Source organism: Vulpes lagopus, chromosome 10, assembly GCF_018345385.1.
Source record: "Vulpes lagopus strain Blue_001 chromosome 10, ASM1834538v1, whole genome shotgun sequence".
Lineage (NCBI taxonomy): Eukaryota > Metazoa > Chordata > Mammalia > Carnivora > Canidae > Vulpes > Vulpes lagopus.
Window position 1 is genome coordinate 62,198,414 of NC_054833.1, and position 24,508 is coordinate 62,222,921.

The 24,508-nt window shown below is 40.5% G+C and overlaps 1 protein-coding gene across 1 annotated transcript in view; it reads left to right on the forward strand.

The window, feature by feature from the left end:
* DNAH9 (dynein axonemal heavy chain 9) overlaps positions 1–24,508 on the forward strand; it is a 335,073-nt gene that overhangs the window by 58,076 nt on the left and 252,489 nt on the right. Inside the window, exons 18-19 of the mRNA XM_041771484.1 lie at positions 19,961–20,183; positions 20,857–21,023. Of these exons, the coding sequence (XP_041627418.1) occupies positions 19,961–20,183; positions 20,857–21,023 (390 nt within the window). The remainder of the gene's footprint in view (positions 1–19,960; positions 20,184–20,856; positions 21,024–24,508) is intronic.

Consider the following 24,508-nt stretch of genomic DNA (forward strand, 5'->3'; position numbering starts at 1 on the left):
CCCTTTGCCTGTCCCCACAGATCTGCCACTGTCAGAGTCTCAACTACAGGGGCACCTGGGTGGCTCAATTGGTTGAGCATCTGCCTTCAGCTCAGGTCATGATCCCAGGGTCCTGAGAAAGAGCCCTGCATTAGGCTCCCTTCTCCACAGGGAGCCTGTTTCTCCCTCTCCTGCTCCGCCTGCTTGTGCTCTCTCTTTATGTCAAATAAATAAAATCTTAAAAAAAAAAAATCTCAACTACCACCTCTACCCAGAAGTCACGATCCCTCTATACAGCCATAAGCTTTTGGTGTGTCACATATGGGCACAGGGGAGCCAACCTAACCCCTTCCTTGAGTTTGGGGGGTAGTCTTAATTAATGCTACAGCTGCCTTGCTCAGTGATCTAGTACTAGGAGCAGAAAGGAAAAGGCCCCCATCAAGGATGTGTTTATCTGCAGATGAATTCCAAGATACTTGGTAAGAGTGTGATGGTCCTCCACTCTAGGAAACTCCAGGCAAGTGTTGTGGGATATTTTAAAGGGATTTGCCAGGTGTTCTTTAAGAGGGGCCAATTTTCCACATTCACAAAAACTTTGGTTCACTGAGGACCTGAGAAGCAACGAAGGGAAGTACTGGTTGGAGGCAGGGCAGAAACAGAGATGTCTCTGAATGTAGCTGCTCCATGGTCCCTCTCCATCAGCAAGTCTGCCATCCAAGGACACAGAGACATGTTTCAAAATGTCAGTCTTACTATTATTTACGTGTGGTATGGCCAACTGAGAGACTTGATGGAAAATGACTGCCATTGGAAAGGTATTTGGTTATAATCATAGATTCTAAGACAATGAGACACATTGTGTGCCACACGGGGAGGCAGTAGGGGTCAAACAGGCAGAAAGAATGATGGGGAAAACGAGGGCAAGAACCTTTATTGTGTTTTCCATGGAACAGAATAGTCAAGAGAGGGTCAGCAGGATTAGGATTGGCTCTTTTGAATGATTCTAAGAGGCTCTGGGGCCAGGGGGACTATCTCTAGTTTTTTGGTTTGTGGCCCTGGAGTGATTAGAGCAAGTGAATAGTGGTCTGGAGTGTGGGAGCCAGATGGAGGAGGTGTTGGAGACAGGAATTCTGGCTTGATTGGTTTGCATATGAAAAGCATGCGCAAAGACAAGTCACTTACCACCTTTAGGAACTGGTCAGCCAGCCATGGGAGAGGAGGCAGTCCCTCCAGGGTGGGTAAGACCCTAAAGGCCAGCATCAGAGTACATGGTTGATTCACAATGTAGTGATGACAGCGACCAGGTGCCTCTTACCAGGCACAGCTTCGTAAGATCCTCGCAGGCCAGCGAAACAGCATAAACGTGCAGAATTCTCATCCTTTGACCCCATTTCCTTATCCCTGAAGGGAGACAATGACCGGGTTCCTCTAAGGTGCCTTCCAATCACATCAGGTTAGTGGTATCTCACTGTGGTCCGTATTTGGTATTCCTCTGATCATGAATAAAGTGGCTCCTCTTTTTATGTTTCTGGTGACTTTGTGTTTCTTCTGTGCTCTTACAGAGCTCTTGCCCACTTTTTATCAGATTTTATTTTTTCCTTTGTGATATTTAGAATTTTTTTTTTGATATTTGATATATACTCAGTCTAATCCTATGCTAGTTGTATATATTGCAGATACAGCCTCCCATTGTGTGGCCTTTCCACCGCATTTACGCTATGTTTGCACATCACATAGCCAAATGTGTTCATCTTTTTCTTTTTCCCTTATGTTGCATTCTTTTGTCTTAAAGAAATCCCTTTCTGCCTTGAGGTCCTAATGATGTTCTCCTATACCCTCTCCTAAAAGGTTTATAGTTGTATCTTTCTCATTATGTAGCCATTTGTCTGCCACTGCATTGTATGACAAAGTCCTAGTTGTCTGGTCATAAATCCCGATATCTGGCAGGTAAAGTCCTCGCCTTGTTCATTGTCATTAAGACTGCCTCCACAATTCTTGGCCCTTGTTATTTTACATAAATTTAAAAATCCATTTGTAGGAGAAAAACACGTGTTGGGATTTTTATTATATTGCAATGACTATAGCTCAATTTGAGGACAGTGGTCATCCTGATACAGAGTGTATCTTCCCATGAACAGGTCATCTTTCCATTTCTCTATGCACTTTATTTATTTACTTTTTTAAAAAAGATTTATTTATTTATTTACGATAGACATAGAGAGAGAGAGGCAGAGACACAGGCAGAGGGAGAAGTAGGCTCCATGCCCGGAGCCCGACGTGGGACTCGATCCCGGGACTCCAGCATTGCGCCCTGGGCCAAAGGCAGGTGCTAAACCGCTGAGCCACCCAGGATCCCCTCTCTATGCACTTTAATGTCTTTCGATGAAATTTTGTCATCATTACCTTTAAAATAATTCTCGTGTCTTTACGATTTATTCCGAGGTATTTCAATTTTAGGCTTCTAGCATAAACTATATTTTAAAATCGTATTTTCTGTGGAATGGGATTGATTTCTGATTATTGATTTTGTATCAAGCATCTCTGCTAAATTAACTTATTAATTGCAATAATTTATCTGTGCACTCTTTCGTATTTGCTATTACATAGTCATCATCTTCAAATTTATAATAGTTTTATTTCTTCCTTCTGAGTGTTGTTCTTAGGTTTTTTTTTAAAATGCAGTTTATCACTATTTTTTTCTTGCTACATTGGCTAGGTCTTGCAATTTAATGTTGGATAAAGTGGTAAAAACAGGTGCTCTTATCCTGTCTGATCTTAAAGGGGATATTACAACATTTTACCACTAAGCATATTTGTTGTTGTGAGTTTTTTAAAAAAGATCTTAAATATTTACTAGAGAGAGAGAGAGCAGGAGAAGGAGCAGAAGGAGAGGGACAGGCAGACTCCATGCTAAGCATGGAGCCCGATGTAGGGCTTGACCCCATGACCCTGAAATCATGACCTGAGCCAAAACCAAGAGTCTCGGAAGCTTAACTGTTGAGGCACCCAGGGCCCCCCCCTTGCCATGAGTTTTTATGGTTTCTATTTATGGAATTAAACAGGTTCCCTTCTTTTTTTTAAGTTTATTTATTTACTTTTTGTAATCTCTACACCCAAGGTGGGGCTTGAACTCACAACCCCCCCGAGATCAAGAGTCACATGATCTTCCAACTGAGCCAGTCAGGGGCCCCTCAAGAAATTCCTTTCTATTCCTAGTTTGTTAAGGGGATGTAGCAAACAGATAAAACATTTTATGAAGGACTTTTTCTAACTCTGCTAAGATAATTCTCATTTTTTTTGCATCGAAATTAAGTTAATATACTGGTTATTAAGTTAATATACTGGTGAATATACTGGTTTCAAATATTAAGCCAACTGAGTGTTACTGAGAAAAGCCCAACAAAGTATTATCTTTTCCAATATATCCACTGATTAATTTTGTTTGCAAATACATTGTTTATTGCTGATGTATCTCTCTTTGCAACTGAGATTGGCCTTCACTTTTCTTTTGTCATACTTTCTCTGGTCTTGCTCTGTGGTTTTGCTAGTTTCATAAAATGAGTTAGGAAGTAATCCTTCCTGTTTATTCTCTGGAAGAGTTAGTGTAAGATTGGAATTCTCTGATCCTTGAAGATTTGATTTAAATCTCCTATTGAACATCTGGGCTTGGTATTTTCTTTCTGATGAGATTTTTACCTATAATTTCTCTAATGGTTGTAGAGTTATTAAGATTTTCTATTCCTTATTAAGTCATAGTTGTCTGGGAACATATCCACTTCATGTAATTCTTTATTGTCATAAAATTTATAATATTATCTGTTTACTCTCCTCAGAATCTATGATTATGTTGCTCTTCTCATTTCTATTCATTTCTATTTGTGCTTTCTATGATTAATCTTGCTGGGATTTATGAAGAGCCATCTTATAAATCCATTGATCCTCTTTATTATAATTTAATTTCTGTTTCAATAGTTTATTCTTTTATGTTTATTATGTCCATCTGTTTCCTTAGATTTATTTTTTCTTCTTGGCTAAGTTAAGATTGATACTTTGCTTATTTACTTTGAGCCATCTTTGTTAATGTAACAATTAAATTTATGAGTTCCCTTCTCAGTACAGTTTTACCTATATCTCACAGGTCTTAGCATGTGATATTTCCATTATAATTTAGTTCTAGGGATCCCTGGGTGGCGCAGCGGTTTGGCGCCTGCCTTTGGCCCAGGGCACGATCCTGGAGACCCAGGGTCGAATCCCATGTCGGGCTCCCGGTGCATGGAGCCTGCTTCTCCCTCTGCCTATGTCTCTGCCTCTCTCTCTTTCTCTCTTTGTGACTATCATAAATAAATAAAAATTTTTAAAAATTATAATTTAGGGGATCCCTGGGTGGCGCAGCGGTTTGGCGCCTGCCTTTGGCCCAGGGCGTGATCCCGGAGACCCCGGATCGAATCCCACGTCGGGCTCCCGGTGCATGGAGCCTGCTTCTCCCTCTGCCTGTGTCTCTGCCTCTCTCTCTCTCTCTCTCTGTGTGACTATAATAAATTAAATTTAAAAAAAAATTATAATTTAGTTCTAAGTATTTTTAATACCCATGATGATGTGTTTATATGTATTTAATATTTCCAAACATTGGATTCTTCTAGTGATATTTTTTAAGGTTTTTTTCTTAAAGATTTTATTGATTTATTTATTTGACAGATAGATAGCAGAAGTAGGGAGAGCGGCAGGAAGAGGGAGAGGGAGAAGCAGACTCCCCACCAAGCAGGGAGACTGACTCAGGGCTTGATCCCAGAATCCCAAGATCATGACCTGAGCAGAAGGCAGATGCTTAACTGACTGAATTCCTCAGGAGCCTGCTTTTAAAAGGTTTTAATTTTAACTCCTGTACAGTTAACATACAGTGTTAGTTTCAGATGTACAATATAGTGATTTGACAATTCTATGCCTTAATGCTCATCACGACAAATGCTCTACTTAATCCCCATCACCAATTTCACCCATCCCCCCACCCACCCTTTTCCCTCTGGTGACCATCAGTTTGTCCTCTCTAGTTAAGAGTCAGTTTCTTGGTTTGTCTGTTTGTTTTCCTTACTTTGTTTGTTTTGTTTCTTAAATTTCACATATGAATGAAATCATCTAGTATTTGTCTTTCTCTGACCTATTTGGGCATTATACACACCTAGCTCTATCCTTGTTGTTGCAAATGGCAAGATTTCATTATTTTTTATGGCTAAGTAATATTCCATTATATACATATACCAACCACATCTTCTTTATCCATTCATCTATCAGTGGACATTTGGGCTGCTTCCATAATTTGGCTATTGTAAATAATGCTGTTATAAACATACAGATGCATATATTCTTTTAAATTAGTATTTCTTATTTTGGGGGTAAATACCCAGTAGTGTGATTGCTGGGTCACAGGATAGTTCTACTTTTAAGTTTTTGAAGACCCTTCATACTGTTTTCCACAGTGGCTGCACCAGTTTGCATTCTCACCAACACTGCAAGTGCATTCCCCTTTCTCCACATCCTCGCCAGCACTGTTGTTGTTTGTGTTGTTGATTTTAGCCATTTTGACTAGTGTAAAGTGGAATCTCATTATAGTTTTGATTTGTATTTCCCTGACGATGAGTGATGTTGAGCATCTTTTCATGTATCTCTTGGCCATTTGGTTGTCTTCTCTGGAGAAATGTCTGTTCATGTCTTCTGCCCATTTTTTTTTTAAGATTTTATTTATTTATTCACAGGAGACAGAGAGAGAGAGAGAGAGAGAGAGAGAGGCAGAGACACAGGCAGAGGGAGAAGCAGGCTCCATGTAGGGAGCCTGACGTGGGACTCGATCCCGTGTCTCCAGGATCAGGCCCTGGGCTGAAGGCGGCGCTAAACCGCTGAGCCACCTGGGCTGCCCCTTCTGCCCATTTTTAATTGGATTATTTGTTTCTAGGGTGTTGAGTTGTACAACTTCTTTATATATTTTGGATACTAACCCTTTATCACATATATCCTTTGCAAATATTTTCTTCCATTCTGTAGGTTGTCTTTTAGTTTTGTTGATTGTTTCCTTCACTCTGCAGAAGCTTTTTATTTTGATATAGTCCCAATAGTTTTTTTTCTTTTGTTTTCCTTGCCTCAGAAGACATAGCTAGAAAATGTTGCTAAAGCTGATATCAGAGAAATTACTGCTTGTGTTCTCTTCTAGGACTTTTATAGTTTCAGGTCTCACATTTAGAGCTTTAATCCATTTTGAGTTTATTTTTGTGTATGGTGTAAGAAAGTGGTCCAGTTTCCCCAACATCATTTGTTGAACATTTTCCTGTTGCATATTCTTGACTCTTTTGTCGAAAATTGACCATATAATCTTGAGTTTTTTCTGGACTTTCTATCCTGTTCCATTGATGTATGTGTCTGTTTTTGTGCCAGTACCATACTGTTTTGAGTACTACAGCTTTATAGTTTATTTTGAAATCTGGGATTCTGATACCTCCAGCTTTTGTTTTTCTTTTTCAAGATTGTTTTGGCTATTCAGGCTCTTTTGTGGTTCCATACAAATTTTGGAATTATCTGTTCCAATTCTTTGAAAAATGCTGTTGGTATTTTGATAGGGATTGCATTAAATCTGTAGATTGCTTTGGGTATCATGGGCATCTTAACAATACTGTTCTTCCAGTTTTTGATCATGTAATATTTATTTGTCTATGTCTATTTCTATTTCTATTGCTTCATTATTATTGTGTAGAAATGCAGTGGATTTCTGTACATTCATTTTGTAACCTACAGCCTTATGGAATTTGCTGTATCAGTTCTAGTAGTTTTTTGGTGGCAAGTTTACAATTTTCCATAGCTATTCCATCATGTCAGATGCAAATAGTGAAAGTTTTACTTCTTCCTTACCATTTTGGATGCCTTTTATTTATTATTCTCGTGATTGCTGTGGCTAGGACTTCCAGTGCTGTGTTGAATAAAAGTGGTGAGAGTGGACATCTTTGTCTTTTTCCTGACCTTAGGGGAAAAGCTCTCAGTGTTTCCCCATTAAATATGAGGTTTGCTGTGGGTTTTTCATATATGGCCTTTATTATGCTGAGAGATATTCTCTCTAAAAATACTTTGTTGAGTGTTTTTATCATGAATGGATGTTGCACTTTGTTAAATGCTTTTTCTTCAACTGTTGAAGGTTCTTATCCTTTCTCTCATTTTAAAAAAAGATTTATTTATTTGAGAGATGGAGAGAGAGAGAGAGAGAGACAGAGAGACAGAGACAGAGAGACCGACCAAGTGCATGCATGGGGGAATGGGGTGGGTAGTGGGGGAGAGGAAAAGAAAGAATCTCAAGCCGACTTCCCACTGAGCATGGAGCCCGATGCAGGGCTCAGTCTTGCAACTCTGAGATCACAACCTGAGCGGAAACCAAGAGTCAGATGCTTAATTGACTGTGCCACCCAGGTTCCCCTTATCCTTTCTCTTATTAATGTAATGTATCACATTGATTGATTTACAATTATTGAACCATGCTTGCATCCTGGGAATAAATCCTGCTTGATCATGGTGAGTGATTTTCTTTTAATGTATTGTTGAATTTGGTTTACAAGCATTTTGTTGAGGATTTTTGCATCTAAGTTCATCAGAGACATTGGCCTTTACTTCCCTTTTTTTGTGGTGTCTTTAATCTGATTTTGGTATTAGGGTAATGCAGGTCTCATAGATGAATTTGGTACTCTTTATTCTATTTTTTGGAATAGTTTGAGAATAGGTATTCATGCTTCTTTAAGCATTTGGTAGAATTTACCTGTGAAGCCATCTGGTCCAGGACTTTTGCTTGTTGGAAGTTTTTTGATTACTGATTCAATTTCATTGCTGGTAATTGGTCTGTTCAAATTTTCTATTCTTGTTTCAGTTTTGGTAGGTTACATGTTTCTAGGAACTTATTCATTTCTTTTAGGTTGTACAATTTCTTGGCATATAGTTTTTCATAATATTCTCTTATAATTGTTCATAATTCTGTGGTGTCCATTGTTATTTCTCCTCTTTCATTTCTGATTTTGCTTATTTGAGTTCTCTCTCTTTCTCTTTGATGAGTGGCTAAAGGTTTATCAATTTTAAAAAAATCAGGTCTTAATTTCATTGATCTGTTCTATTGTGTGTGTTTTTTAAGTTTCCATTTATTTCTTCTCTAATCTTTACTATTTCCTTCTTTCTACTGTTTTTGGGTTTTGTTTGTTCTTTTTCTAGCTCCTTTTGGTATAGGGTGGTTTGAGTTTTGCCTTGCTTCTCAAAGTATTGCCATAAACTTCCCTCTTAGGACAGCTTGTGCTATATCCCAAGGATTTGGACCATTGTGTTTTCATTTTTGTTTATCTCCATGGGTTTTTGGATTTCCTCTTTGATTTCTTGGTTGATTCTTTCATTGCTTAGTAGCATGTTACTTAACCTCCATGTATTTATGCCCTTTCCAGATTTTTTTTCTTGTGGTAGATTTCTAATTTCATAGTATTGTGGTCAGAAAAGATATGTGGAATGACTTTGATTTTGAATTTGTTTAGACTTGTTTTGTTCCCTAATATGTGATCTGTTCTGAAGAATGTTCCAAGTGTACTTGAAAAGAACATGTATTCTGTTTTAGGATAAAATGTTCTGACTATATCTGTTGAATCCACCTGATCCAATGTGTCTTTCAAAGCCACTATTTTCTTGTTGATGCTCTGTTTGGATGATCTATCTGTTGTTATAAGTGGGATGTTAAAGGTCCCTGCTATTATTATTATATGACTATAGCTCATTTACTTTATGTTTGTTATTAACTGCTTTAAGTATTTGGGTGCTCCCATGTTGGCTGCATAGTGTTTACAACTGTTATATCTTCTGGTTGGATTGTCTCCTGAATGATTATCTAATGTCTTTCTTTGTCTTTTGTTATAGTCTTTGTTTCAAAATCTATTTTGTACAATATAAGTATTCCTACCCCAGCTTTCTTTTTTTAAATTTTTTAATAATAAATTTATTTTTTTATTGGTGTTCAATTTACCAACATACAGAATAACACCCAGTGCTCACCCCGTCAAGTGCCCCCCTCAGTGCCCATCACCCATTCACCCTCACCGCCCGCCCTCCTCCCCTTCCATCACCCCTTGTTCGTTTCCCAGAGTTAGGAGTCTTTATGTTCTGTCTCCCTTCCTGATATTTCCCACACATTTCTTCTCCCTTCCCTTATATTCCCTTTCACTATTATTTATATTCCCCAAATGAATGAGAACATACAATGTTTGTCCTTCTCCAATTGACTTACTTCACTCAGCATAATACCTTCCAGTTCCATCCACGTTGAAGCAAATGGTGGGTATTTGTCATTTCTAATTGCTGAGTAATATTCCATTGTATACATAAACCACATCTTCTTTATCCATTCATCTTTCGATGGACACCGAGGCTCCTTCCACAGTTTGGCTATTGTGGACATTGCTGCTATAAACATCGGGGTGCAGGTGTCCCGGCGTTTCATTGCATCTGAATCTTTGGGGTAAATCCCCAACAGTGCAATTGCTGGGTCGTAGGGCAGGTCTATTTTTAACTCTTTGAGGAACCTCCACACAGTTTTCTTTTTTTTTTTTAAATTAATTTTTATTGGTGTTCAATTTACCAACATACAGAAAAACACCCAGTGCTCATCCCGTCAAGTGTCCGCCTCAGTGCCCGTCACCCATTCCCCTCCAATACCCGCCCTCCTCCCCTTCCACCACCCCTAGTTCATTTCCCAGAGTTAGGAGTCTTTATGTTCTGCCTCCCTTCCTGATATTTCCCAACATTTCTTTTCCCTTCCTTTATATTCCCTTTCACTATTATTTATATTCCCCAAATGAATGAGAACATACACTGTTTGTCCTTCTCCGATTCACTTATTTCACTCAGCATAATACCCTCCAGTTCCATCCACATTGAAGCAAATGGTGGGTATTTGTCGTTTCTAATGGCTGAGTAATATTCCATTGGATACATAAACCACATCTTCTTTATCCATTCATCTTTCGATGGACACTGAGGCTCCTTCCACAGTTTGGCTATTGTGGCCATTGCTGCTAGAAACATCGGGGTGCAGGTGTCCCGATGTTTCATTGCATCTGAATCTTTGGGGTAAATCCCCAACAGTGCAATTGCTGGGTCGTAGGGCAGGTCTATTTTTAACTCTTTGAGGAACCTCCACACAGTTTTCCAGAGTGGCTGCACCAGTTCACATTCCCACCAACATTGGAGAGTGTCAATTGGAGAGTGTAAGAGGATTCCCTTTTCTCTGCATCCTCTCCAACATTTGTGGTTTCCTGCCTTGTTAATTTTCCCCATTCTCACTGGTGTGAGGTGGTATCTCATTGTGGTTTTGATTTGTATTTCTCTGATGGCAAGTGATGCAGAGCATTTTCTCATGTGCATATTGGCCATGTCTATGTCTTCCTCTGTGAGATTTCTGTTCATGTCTTTTGCCCATTTCATGATTGGATTGTTTGTTTCTTTGGTGTTGAGTTTCATAAGTTCTTTATAGATCTTGGAAACTAGCCCTTTATCTGCTACCCCAGCTTTCTTTTCACATCCCTTTGCATGATAAATGCTTCTCCATTCCTTTGTTTTCAGTCTGCATGTGCCTTTAGGTCTGAAATGAGTCTGTTGTAGGCAGATGGATCTTGTTTTTGTTTTTTAATCCTTTCCATCACCCCATGCCTTTTGATTGGAGCATTGACATTGAAAGTAATTATTGATAGGTATGCATTTGTTGCCATTTTGTTACTTGTTTTATAGATGTTTTTGTAGTGCTTCTCTGTTTCTTCTCTCACTCTTCTTCTCTCATGACAAGTGGGCTTTTTATAATCATATACTTGGATTCCTTTCTCTTCATTTTTTTGCATATTTATTACTGGTTTTTATTTGTGGTTACCATTAGGTTTGTATATAACATCTTCTACATATGGCACTCTATATTAAGTTGATGGCCACTTATTTTTGAACCTAATCTTTATTCCTCTTCCCTCCACATTTTAGGTATATGGTGTCATACTTTACATCCTTTTATTTTGTGAGTCCCTTGACTGTTTTTTTACAGATATACTTACTTTTACTGTGTTTGTGCTTCCTTCTTTCTTTAGTCTTTCTTATGATCTTTCCTTTCCACTCAGAGTCCCCTTTAACTTTTCTTATAGGGCAGGTTTAGTGGTCATAATTTCCTTTAATGCTTGTTTGTTTGAGAAACTCTGTCTCTCCTTTTATTCTGAATGGAAGCCTTGCTGGATTCTTGGCTGCAGATTTTTTCCTTTCAGCATTTTGAATATATCTTTCTACTCCCTTCTGGCCTACAAAGTTTCTTCTTAAAAATCAACTCATAGCCTTATGAGGTTTCCCTGTATGTAACTTCCTTCTTTTCTCTTGCTGCTTTTAAAATTCTTTCTTTATCACTACTTTCTGCCATCTCAATTTCTATGTGTCTTGGTGTGAACTTCCTTGGGTTGATTTTATTGGGGGAATCTCTGTGCCTCCTGGATCTGAATTTTTGTTTCCTTCTCTAGATTCAGGAAGTTTTCAGCTATTAGATCTTCAAATAAATTTTCTGTCCCTTTTCTTTGTCTTCTCCTTCTAAGGTCCCTGTAATGCACATGTTATTACACTTGATGTTGTCACTGAGTTCCCTAAGCCTATTCTCATTTTGTGTATTTTTTTTCCCTATCACCTGCTCAACTTGATGATTTCCCATTCCTCTGTCCTGTAGGTTGCTGTTTTATTCTTCTGCTTCATCTAATCTGCTGTTTATTCAATATAGTATATTTTTAACTTCATTTATTGCGTTCCTCATCTCTGATTGGTTCTTTTTTATCTCATTGTTAAGGGTCTCACTGATGTCTTCTGCTCTTTTCTCAAGTCCACTGAGTACCTTTGTGATCATTTAAATTCCCTATCAGGCATATTACTTATCTCAGGTTCACTTAGGTCTTTTGCTGTGGTTTTGTCCTGTTCTTTCATTTAGGACATATTTCTCTGTCTCTTCATCTTATCTAATGATCTGTGTTTCTCTGTGTTAGGGCAGATAGCTATGTCTCCAGCACTTGAAAATAGTGGCCTTATGGGGAAGAGGTCCTGTAGTGCCCTGTAGTGCAGTGTCCTCTGTTCGCCAGAACATGATGCTTCAGGGTGTCTCCTTTGTGTGATGTATGTGCCTTGCTATTGTAGCTGAGCTGCTTTTTCCTTCAGTCCATTCATCTGCTCTGGCTCTTTGCCTGTTGTGGACAGGGTTTGGTCCCTGTGGTGTTAGTGGGCCAATCTTGGGATCTCTTGGGCTTGAGTTGAGTCAGATCAGGCGTTTGCTAGAGATGCAGTAGCACCAAACTGCATTGTGCTTTCCCTGTGTTGTCCCCTGAGAATCTCATTGGTGGGCAGGGCCTTCCGTCAGACCCAATGTCTTCCTCCATCCCACTGCTGGGGCCACAGTCTGACTGGTGTGTGTGGTTATCCTTCCCTCTCTGGTATGCGTGGTTATCCTTCCCTCTGGTATGTGTGGCTATCCTTCCCTCTCTCCAGGGCAGAAGTCACTTTGGAGTGTTGCTGACCACTGTATGGGCTGCTTGCATACTGCCAGCCCCGTGGCATCACCTTGTATGGGCTCTGGGCAAGAGCATATTAGAGAGGATAGTAACCAAAGCACAGTGTGGTGGTAGCAGTGCACTGGCACAACTGCGATAGCAAATTTTGCACCTTATAATTCCTCTGGGCGAGGGGCTCTGCGGTGCCCAGACTGAGGTGGGCTGTCCAGAGGGATGGACTGTGGGAAGCACAGCATGAGGGTGGGACAGCAGTCCTAGCAAGTTAGGTAGCAAGTCCTGCAGGTCACTATGTGTTCATGCTGGGGGCAGGGGTAGGGACGTGGCACCTGCCAGATCCTTTGTTTCTGGAGGAATCACCCAGAAATTTCTATCCCTCTAGAACATGCTCTGAGATTAGTAAATAACTCTCCCTCCTACATGCCCCAGGCACCTTTCAAAGTGCTGCTTCCCTACTGTATCTCCATGGGCTTTTTGTTGTGTTGTCTCTTTACAGGCAGATACTCCATTTCTTCTTGGCTTCCCTTCTCTCCCAGAGCCAAGCCCACAGATTTTTATTTCCAGGTGTTAAGTCCCACTGGTTGTAAGAACTCACAACAATCAGCCCTTCTGGTTTTCAAAGGCAAACGTTGTGGGGATTCATTTTCCCTGGGTGGGTTCCCTGGTGTGGGAGGTCTGTTTCTCTCCCTCCTTCGTGCCCTTGGTTGCCTCCCTCCCATGGCTGGTTGGGCAAGTTCATTTAATTTTGACCTTGTCTCCACCCTTCCTACCCTCTTTTCTGTGGCCTCTTCTCTACATTTAGTTGTGGAGTCTATCCTGCCAGTCTTCAGGTGATTTCTGACATGAGTGCCATCTGGTTGTATCATGGAACGAAGTGAGCCTAGGGTCGTCCTCCTCTGCCATCTTCCTGGGAAGTCCTTCCAGTTATATTTTGTTACGGATTTTTAACAATTGCATTGCGGTCAGAGAAGGTGATATATATAATAAGCTTCTGTAATTTATTGAAGTTTGTTTTAAACTGGACAGTATGGTCAACTTTGTAAATGTTCTGTGCACATCTAAAGAGAATATGTATTCTAGAACTGCTGGGGGAGGAGGAATGTTCTGTGCAGGACTATTTGATCAAACTTGTTAATTATTTTTTTCAAATATGTATCCTCATTGTCTTCTTTTTCTGCTTAGTTTATTTATTATTGAAATAGCTATATTAAAAATCTTCTACTTTGGCATACCTGGGTGGCTCAGTTAGTGAAGTATCCAACTCTTGATCTCAACTCAGGTCTTAATCTCAGGGTCATGAGTTCAAGCCCTGAATTGGGCTCCACACTGGGCATGGAGACTCCTTAAAATAAAAAGCTTAAAAAAAAAAAAACCTTCCACTTTGATGGTAGATTGTCAATTCACCTTGTAATTCTGTCCCTTTTTGCTTCATATATTTTAAGGTTATGTTAAATGAGCATACAGAGTTTGACTTTTTTATATCTTCCTGACAAATTAGAACTTTCAGCCACACACAAAATCTTCTTTATTACTGGCTATATTTCTTATATTAAAGTCTGTTTTGTCTTATATTAATATAACTAAACCAATTTCCTTTGTATGATATTAGCTTGGTATCTCTCATTTTATCCTTTGGCTTTTAATCTTTCTGTGCCTTCATATTAGGTAAGATTTTTTAATAATTGGCATAGAACTGAATGTTTTATTCACCTTAATATATCTTTTAATTGGGGAGTTTTGTTCATTAATATCTATTCTGCTACCATTTTATTATATATTTTCTATTCTTTTTTTTTTTCCTTCATTTTCTTGCCTCCTTTTGGGTTTAATTTTATGAGTTTTTTTTTATTATTATTATTCCAGTTCTTCCCCTTCTGCTAATTTGGATGTTACATGATCTAGATTTACTGTTAGGTCTACTGGTTACCACAGCTGTTTTAATAAGCATCCTTAAATGAATTAGTCGGTTTTGTTACTCTCCTCACAACTAATACAAAGATTTTAGAGTAGTTTGATCTCAACTATTCATTCATCAAATTATATTCTTATTCCCAGTAATTTCAGTTGTTTTCTCTTATTTATTTAAACACCACAAATTCCACTGCATTTTATATACTTGTTTATTTAAATTTATTTAAATTTAATTAAATTTACCAACATTTTTGCTCTTTGCTTCTTTCTACTCCCTGAGTTATGTTCATTAGAAGTTCCATCATTGGGATCCCTGGGTGGCGCAGCGGTTTGGCGCCTGCCTTTGGCCCAGGGCGCGATCCTGGAGACCCGGGATCGAGTCCCATGTTGGGCTCCCGGTGCATGGAGCCTGCTTCTCCCTCTGCCTATGTCTCTGCCTCTCTCTCTCTCTGTGACTATCAAAAATAAATAAAAATTAAAAAAAAAAAAAAAAAAAGAAGTTCCATCATTTTGAGTCTCTAGCTCCCTGAGTTATGTTCATTAGAAGTTCCATCATTTTGAGTCTATTGATGAAACTCATTCTTTCTTGCCTGAAAAGGTGTGTATTTTCCCCTTAGTACTTGCGGGGAAATGGTTTTGTAGAAGGGGGAATTCTAGGATAACAGCTATATTCTGTGAGTTTATTGAAAGCATTGTTCTTCCATGTCCTGGATGCCAGTTTGGCTTCTGAGCAGTCAGCTGTTAGTCTGGGGGCTTGGGGGGCTTTTTGTTTTTTGCTTTGGTTTGGTCAAACTCTACCTTTGCTCTGAAGCTGATAAGCTATTTTTGAGATTTTTATTTCCTTTTTGGTAAAGGTGTCAAAAAGAAGTATCTTGAGGGTTTCTTTTTTTCTTTTTCTTTATTTTAGATTTTAGATTTTCTTTATTTGAGAGAGATTTAGATCTCTTTAGATTTTCTTTATTTGAAAGAGAGAGAGCATGAGTGGAGTGGGAGGAGCAGAGGGAGAGGAGGAGCAGAGGGAGAGGGAGAAGCAGGAACAGGGAGCTCATGGAGTTGTTTTCTAGGATCTGGAGATGATGACCTGAGCTAAAGGCAGATGCCTAAGCACAATATATCAAAGGCAGATGCCCTTTGATAGGTGCCCTCCTTGAGGGTTTCTTTATATTAATTCCACCTGGAATTTTTTTTTTTTAGTTTTCTTGAACTTACATTGTCTTTCAGCAATTCAAGAAAATTCTCAGCCAAGATCTCAGAGACTGCATCTTGCCCATCCTCTCTTCTGAGCTCTTAGTAAGCATATGTAAGATTTTTTTCACTATCATCCACCTATTTAACAGATTTCTTAGTTTACAACTGTCTACACTGCAGTTTGGATAACTTCTCTACTTTTATCATACAGTGGTCTGATTCCCTCAGCTTTGTTTAAATCTCCTGTTTAATCCATTCATTGAGCTTTAAATTTTAATGTATACATTCCAGTTTTAGATCTATTTGGTTATTTTAGAATTCTTCTTGTTCATTTTTGTATTTTCTTGTTCTTTGCTCAAATATTGAGGCTTCCCTTTTAATCATTTTTTTAAGTTTTAGACAACGTATGTTAGAAGATGATCTTAAGACATGATTTGTCAATTTGAAAATATTTTGTTTCTCCTTGCCATAGATTAAAGGTAACATAAAGACCTACCCCAATGACTAGCTTCTTTCTCCTGTAATTGCCCATCAATGTAGCACAGTATGATAGTTTTTGAATTGCTAAAACACATATTAAAGGCTTTTGCTATGGTTCTCTTCGCCAAGTAATGCCATTACAGCCTGTAATTTCCAGTAAGTTTTGCCACTTCTCAGAATCTACCTTCTCCGAGAGCAAAGGAACGTGCAGAAACACAGGTTCTGGATATATTTGGAGAGCCTCTAAAATTGCCTCTATTCCTGACTCAAGCAATGCTGAATTTATATTTGAACTTAAAGTTGGGTCAGGGGCAGTGGCTGTGACCTACTGAGACTGTAAGAGCTTATTTAGGCTTCTGAAGGGGATTCCTAAAGAGAACGTTTCTGTCTTAACTGATATATTGTGCTCAGAAGGTTCAAGTTATTTTTCCTCATCAGTCTGAATTGAAGTCTGAGAAACTATAGGGAAGGCACTTTTTCCTGCTATATGGGTCACAAACAAGTAAGCAAGACACTTAACAGGAGCCCTTGTTTTTAAAAATATATTAAATATTGCTATTTTATATTCTGAGTATCCAATATTTGAAATCTCTGCAGGTTTAATTTCATGGATTCTGCTGGCTCCTACTCATGGTGACTTTTTCTTGTGCATTTCATGACTTTTGGTTGTAAAAATCATGTTCCTTGGAATTTTGTCTGTGGGAATCCTTTGAGGATTGGATTCTAGTCTGCATTCCTCCATTTGTTTCTGCCTGTCATCAAGGGACCCTCCCAACCCCAGACCACTTGCATTTCCACTTGCAGGGGTCCACCTGTGCCCAGGCTAAAGCAGAAAGTTTCCATACTTGCCCTTTCTATGAATTTATTCTAGTGAATTTATTTCTTGTTCTGCCCTTATGGTGTCACAGTTTCACACCTGGCTTCTTAACAGCCTCCTCACTTCATGTAGGCCCCAGGCAGCATCACCAGTTCCCCACATCCAATGAGGCAATCCAAATAGCAGCTCATAGTCTTCAAGGTTCAGTAGAAACCATCATAGAAAGCCTGCTTTGGAGTGCCTGGGTGGCTCAGTCGGTTAAGCATCTGCCTTTGGCTCAGGTCATGATCTCAGGGTTCTGGAATTGAGTCCCCACATTGGGCTCCCTACTCCGTGGGGAGTCCACTTCTCCCTCTCCCCTTGCTTGCGCGTGCTCTCTCTGTGTGTCAAGTAAGTAAATAAAATTTTAAAAAAAGAAGACTACTTGAACCTTTCTTAGTGCTTGCTTCAGCCTGGTAAGATTCCTTAATTTCATGCCAATTTAGTGACACATTTTTAAATGTTGTTGAAATATATGTTTAAGCATTTTTTTCAAAGATTTTATTTATTTATGAGAGTCACAGAGAAAGAGGCAGAGACATAGGCAGAGGGAGAAGCAGGCTCCTCCTTCTGAGGCAGGACTTGATCCCAGGACTCCAGGATCATGCCCTGAGCCAAAGGCAGATGCTAACCACTGAGCCACCCAGGTGCCCCATGTTTAAGCAGTTTTGTTTGTTTCAGCAGAAGGGTTATTTATCTATATTATTGTGTACATTGTACAGCTAGAAACAAAAGTCTCCAACTTCTTCTCCAGGTTACTCTGCAGTTAGGCTTTTCCTAGACCATTCCACCAAAACCATTCTCATCAAGAACACCAGTGGTGGTCACATGGCCGAATCCTGTAGTGGCCATCATCTTCATCTTATTTGTACCCCTCAGTGGAATTTGGCAGCTGATTATTCCGTCTTCCCCAAACAACTTCTCCCTGTGGCTTTCAGGATACCTCGCCTTTGCTGTTTTGCTTCTGTCTCACTGGATCCATCGTCTTGATCTCTGGCTGGCTCCTCTCCTCTTCTAGATGGCAAGATATTAACATTCCTCATACCTCAATCCTGAACTTTCTATCTACATTCCTTTTCCAGGTGATATCAGCCCAACATTAAATATGTCTGTGTGCCAATAACTACCCAATTTATATTTTCAGCCTCATCTCTCCAGAGCTCAAGACTTCCATTCAACTGACTGATGGATAACTCCCCTAGGTGTCTGGTATCTGTGAGGTGTCTTACACATAATATATTTAAAACTTTTACCTCTTCTTCTTTCTCCCTCCAAAAAAACCATGGTTTTCCCCATATCCTTATATGGATGGCATCATCATTGACCCCATCATCAGGAAATGTTAAGGATTTCTCTCGTCCCCTCACTTCTCTCCTCCAATCTATCAGCAGGCCTCGTAGTGTCTCCTTGTGAAATTATCTTAAACCTGACCACTCCTCATGTCCACCTTCCAGGCCAAAGTCAACATCATCATCTTTTGTCACTCAGATCACCATTAGAGTCCCTAAATGCCCTCCTGGCTTCCATTCTTATCTCCCCACTTCCAATGCCACCATCATCATCACCTCCTCAAGCTACAGAGGAGAAAATATAAGTTAAATCATGCCATTCTCCTATTCAGAATGTTATGTTTAGAACACAATCTGAACTCATTACCCTGGGAACAAGACCTTGCAGTGTCTGGCCCGTGTTGATTCTCTCATCTCCCTTCTCTCTATGCTTCCTCCTGTTATGCTTCTGCCCTCTGACCTTTCCCCTGTCCCTCAAACACATCAGACTGAACTTAGGTTCTACTCATCCTGTGCTTTCTGCCTCAACAGCTCTTCTCCCATTTCTTTCTTTGGCTCATTCCTTCCCATAATTTCCACTTCTGCTCAAATATCACCTCAGTAGAAAGGCCTTCACTGACCACTGCTAGAAAATAGGACTTTCCATAGTCTCTGTCCCCTTACAGCATTCAACACCAGGTGAAACTACACAATTGATTTCATCGATTTGTTTCGATTTGTTTCCTATTTATTTTTCCCATTAGAATGTACACTTGATAAGGGCAGAGCCTTTATTTCTCTCATTTTGCATTCTATCTTCAGCACCTGGAAGCATGGTTGGGCTCAAATACTTGTTATGGTAATATAGCTATTTTATGTAATAGATGCTCAATAAATATTTCTGAAATAAAGACTGAATGTCACTTTATGCCCACGATAACCAGTGAGACAGAAATGATTTTACCAATCATATAGGTGAGGAGACTGAGATGCAGAGGTGCTAAATGAGTTGGCCATCTAATAAGTGTCCAAATTAAACCCAAATGTGGTATGACTTTAGAGGCCATAATATTTTTTTATTTTCAATTTTTTTTTTCTTTTAAGATTTTAGGTATTTATGGGAGAGAGGGAGAGAGCGAGAGAGAGCATGAGCAAAGGGAGAGGGAGAAGCAGATGTTCATTGAGTGGGGATCCTTCTGTAGGCCTGATCCCAGGACCCTGGGATCATGACCTGAGGCAAAGGCAGACACTTAACCAACTGACCCACCAAGGTGCCCTAAAAGTTCACTTTGAAATACTGTAAGACTTAGCAAAAGAAGTTGCAAAAATAGTTCAGAGTTCACTTATACCTTCACTGAACTTTCCCAGTAATACCGTCTTGTATAACCGTAATGCAGTTATCAAAACTAGAAAGTTAATATTGGTGGACAACTAGTAACTGATGAACAGACCTTACTCACATTTTGCCTATTGTCCCAGTAACACATCCCATCTCCTGAGTCTCCTCCAGCACAGGGGTCCTTGTCTCTGTCTTTGTAACTGGCCATTCTGAAGAGGACCATATTCTCACCATCAGGGTCTTGGCTACACAGAGTGCTGGACACATGGGAAGTTTTCCACAGTAATAGCTATTATTATTTGGGAAATAAATCTTCCTTTTGAGCAGTGGAAGGGAAAATGCTTCTTCACATTCTGTTTGTTCTGCTTAGCCTGGCTGACCTTGAAGTGTTTATAAAAAACAGTGAGAGCGGCATGCTCAAGAAAGTTGAAAAAGGAGATTTCGAAGGACTGGTTGAGGTTATGGGACACCTTATGGCCCTGAAAGAAAGGCAGAGCAGCACTGATGAGATGTTTGAGCCCTTAAAGCAGACTATTGAATTGCTGAAGACCTACGAACAAGAATTGCCAGAAATGGTGTTTAAGCAACTGGAGGTCAGTACGAAGTTTGTTTTCCGAATAAAAGAAATGGAGGGAAAGTTTCTGGGTTGGGTGAGGTGAGGTGAGGTAAGTGAGAAACAGGGCTTGGTGAGGCCCCAAGGCTCGTGTTTTTAAACTATCTGTGTGACGGATATGTGCCCTCTGGTATATTCTGGAAACTCTGTAAACATGAAGCAGTCCGATGCCAGAGGTAGATGGGACAATTGATGTGGATGAAGTGTTTTGGGTTTAATTGCCTTTAGGGATGAGCCAAGTTTTTTATTCAGAGAAAAAAAAAAAAGCAAGTCTGAGAGATATTAAGATGGACTAAGTGGACTAAGGAGATGTGAGGCATAAAAGAAAATAACCAAGTGCTCTGAGAAAATAGAAGGGCACAAGTTACCAGGTTTAAGGTGGAGGGCAGGAAGACCATGGTGGATTCAGAAGGAGGTGATAGGCAGGCCCGCAGGCGACCAGGGAGACAGGTCAGGGGAGGGGAGCTGCAGGAAATGGGCACACAGTGCCATGACATCACATCTGGTACCCGAATGTCATGTCCACTTCAGTGCCATGATATGACATCATGGCCTTGTAGTAGACATGAAAACATCCAGGTACCATCCAGCCTCAGGTCTGCGGGGAGAGAGAGCACAGTGTGGATCTGACCACAGGGAGGTCTTCATCATAGGAGCTGCCTGAGAAGTGGAGCAATGTGAAAAAGGTGGCAGTCGCCGTGAGACAGCAGGTGGCCCCGCTGCAGGCAAATGAAGTGGCCGTCCTCCGCCAGAGGTGCTCAGCCTTTGACATCGAACAACAGCAGTTCCGGGAGCAGTTCTGCAGGGACGCCCCCTTCAGGTATGGGCCTACATTGCTGGCGCTGCTTCCTTTCCTTTAAACATGGTGACGCTTGGCTTTACAGAGGGTCTTTCCATTGAATTATTGAGTTCTTTTAGCAGATAAAGATTAGCTAAGTCTTCCCTCCCACTTGAGTCTGTTGGTTAGCACCTGGTGCTGACGTGGACAGAGTCCCATCCTGGCCTCTACAAGATGACACCTTGCCTTAGAAATAGAAGTCTGGAAGCTCTGTGTCTTCAAGTTTATAAAGGGGCTGTATGTGATCAAATCACAAGGTTTTTTACAAAGTCGTTCATATTCTAAATTCTCACAGACCTGTGTTCCTTTGGTTTTAAAAAAGTGCCTGGTAGAATTTGGAAATAGTTTTGATAGGCACTTTGGAAGCCTGAGGGAAGGATTCGAGGTGATGGATTTCTTTCTCATAGTAATGCTCCCCGCTTGTGATAAGGGTCGGTCTTTTTTTTTTTTTAAGATTTTATTTATTTATTCATGAGAGACACACAGAGAGAGAGGCTGAGACACAAGCAGAAAGAGAAGCAGGCTCCCTGCTTGGAGCCTGATGCGGGACTTGAACCCAGGACCCCAGGATCACACCCTGAGCCGAAGGTAGATACTCAACTACTGAGCCACCCAGGCATCCCAGGGGATCGGTCTTTACTTAAAATAACTATAGGACCAGGCAGCACCATTCACATGTGTCCCCGTTGCACACATGAGTTTAGCTCAAATCCTTCCTTGGAGAAGTGTACTGGGGTCTGCACATGATCCACTGCTCAGGACCAGGGGCTCCAACCAGAACAAGCTGGTTCTCAGGGTCCCATGTCTGCTGATGTGCCAGCTGAGACGGGTACTCTCCCTCACTCCAGCTCCATGGCTGGCTTTCTGCTTCCCTAGCTGAGCTTCCTGCTGGGTCTTCCTCAACAGTTTAAGACAGACAAGCTTAGAAAACTCCGAAATGGAAAACATCCTAAGTAATTGTTTATTTTAATTGTAATATTTTAATTGTTAAGGGTACTTACCCATAAAAAACAGTACTACATGGGGAAACAATACGTCAGAGCAACAAATAAAGCTGAAAACCAATGTCGTGCCTTAGTTCCCTCATCTGTAAAATGAGGTTAATCACAGTATCGATCTCATAAGGTTGTTGATAGAATTAAAGAAATAATTTTTTGCAAGTGTCTACTGTAGTATCTAACTAGGATGCCCACCCACCCCGCTTTCCCCTTGGCTATTCTGGTTTTAGCCCTGAAAGTCACACTTTCAGGGAAGCCCCTCTGTTTCAGGCAAATTGGAACGTTGGTCACCCATCATGGCACATAGGAAGGACCTACCTGTTCTTATTAGTCACTCACCAAACATTTATTCAGCAGCTCCTATCTCCCAATTACTGTACTTGGGGCTTGAGCGAACAACAGGAGTGGGTTAAGAGGCAGGGAAGGGCAGATGAGTAAGCTCTGTGTAAGGTGGAAGTGTCTGTATCACATGAGACGCTAAAGCAGTGGGCTCCATGTTGGCTGCACATGAAGATCACCTGGGGTGCTTCTAAAATTTTCAACACCCAGCCTGTCTCACAGACTAACTAAATCAGATTCCCTGGGGACAAGACCTGGCAGTAGTAGTTCGTAAAGCTCCTCAGGTGATTCCAGTGGGCAGCCAACTTTGAGACTTGCTGCCCAAGGGGGAAGTAACTGGTTCTCTTTCAAGCAATCAAGCCAGGGCATGTAATTCCAAATGAGTCTGTATCCCTTTAGAATAATTGCCTTCGGAGCTATGCCCTTGTTCCAAGGAAATATCTATTGCTCTAGACATTGGCTTAACTCCTTTTGGGACTGTTCTTTTGGAGTCTGAGACATATATTTTTTTTTGACTCTCCTTTCGACATGCAATTGAATTTTTAGAAATTCAAGACCAATCATGCAAAGCCAAAGCTGGGGAGGAAGGTGGGTTATCAAGCTGAGTAATACTGCTTAGTGTTAAACATCACACCGACGGCAACAGCCATGAAAGCAATGACATTAATATCTTTGCGTCAACTGTCCCTTAAAATTTTTTTCCAAAAAAGGAACACCAGAGATACTGGGGGAAATATTTTCCTGAAGGGATTTCTGATAACTACTTGACAGCAAATGACACGCATTCACTGGTGTGATTTTGTGTGTCTGTTGGAAACATGATGTCCCTCCTTCATAGTTATACCCTGTATGTGTATTGATCAGCTGGTGGTGTTTTTTGAATGTGCTAGCTGGTTGTTTTTACTTTCTTAGCACTTGTATCTGCTGGCTGGGAGGATATTGCTTCTCTTAGCTGGGTTTTCCAAATTCGCATCTGTTAATTTGACATGCAGATGAATCTTTGCAAGAGAATACTTTGAAAAGAACTGCTCACAGCAGCGTGGAAAGCCAAACATCACTTCAATTGTGATGTGTTTCTCTTCTTGTCAAGAAAACATCAGGGCTACAGCGGAATTGCGGATTGAGTGCTGAAGGGAACCTTAGTGGGAATCAACTCATTCCTTGTTTTGTTTCTTAGTTTGGTGTATATGGATATGTATGCTTGACATTTTAAGGCACTGTGTGTGTAGCAAAGGATTTTAATCCTGGTTCCTTTTAGATCCTTTGTGAATTTCTAAAATGCAGACCCTGGCACATTCCTCTGTGAGCGCAAATTTCCGTTCCTGATTATAATGTGGGTAAAGCTCACGTTGATCTTGTCTTTGAGGAGGGAAAGGAAAGTGTCTCATTAGGCTCTTGCAGCCTGTCAGGTGCTGGGTGATGTCCCCTTGCTTGGGTTGAGGTTCTTCATGTTCAAGAGTTATCTCTTTCAGAGTTCTTAATTCTGAGCTGTATCAGCATATTCCTAGCTGAGCTCCTCACTTCACAGTAATTGGCTAAATTGTCACACTCAAGATTTTCTGGACTTTCCAGAACTCTTAAAGTTGGAGAGGAATTCTCCCCCTTTGGATAAAAGGAATGCTCCAGGCTCCTAGTGGCATTCTCTGGCTCAGTGTTCCTGACCTTGAATGCAGTCTTCCTGACCTTAAGAAATGATGCCATGACATCCAGTCATTTTCCCCACATCAAGACCAAGGTTACCCAGGGGTCTCTTAGCCAAAGCACTTGATGTCAGTGAGCTCCAGCTCAGTGAAGACCATCAGTGTATTCAGCTGGCTGGCAACCAGAATCTGTGAATAGTTGACAGAGCTTTCATGAAGACACCTTCCATTTGGGTACTATCTTAGTGACAGCTAGAGAAAGCAAGGCTTTCCAGGTAGCCCAGTGCAGCAGACATGAGGAAAGACAAACCTCTGTCTCCCTTGAGCAGTACGTGTTGTCTCTTCAGCAGCCAGAGTAAAGGACATTATGAGTCCCTAAATCTCCCATGGACATATCGGTGCCCTAAAACACATCATTAGTTCAGCTTGACCCTGTTCTTCCAGTCAATCTGACTCCTTCACTTGATTCAGGCTTCCAATGGAGTCACTG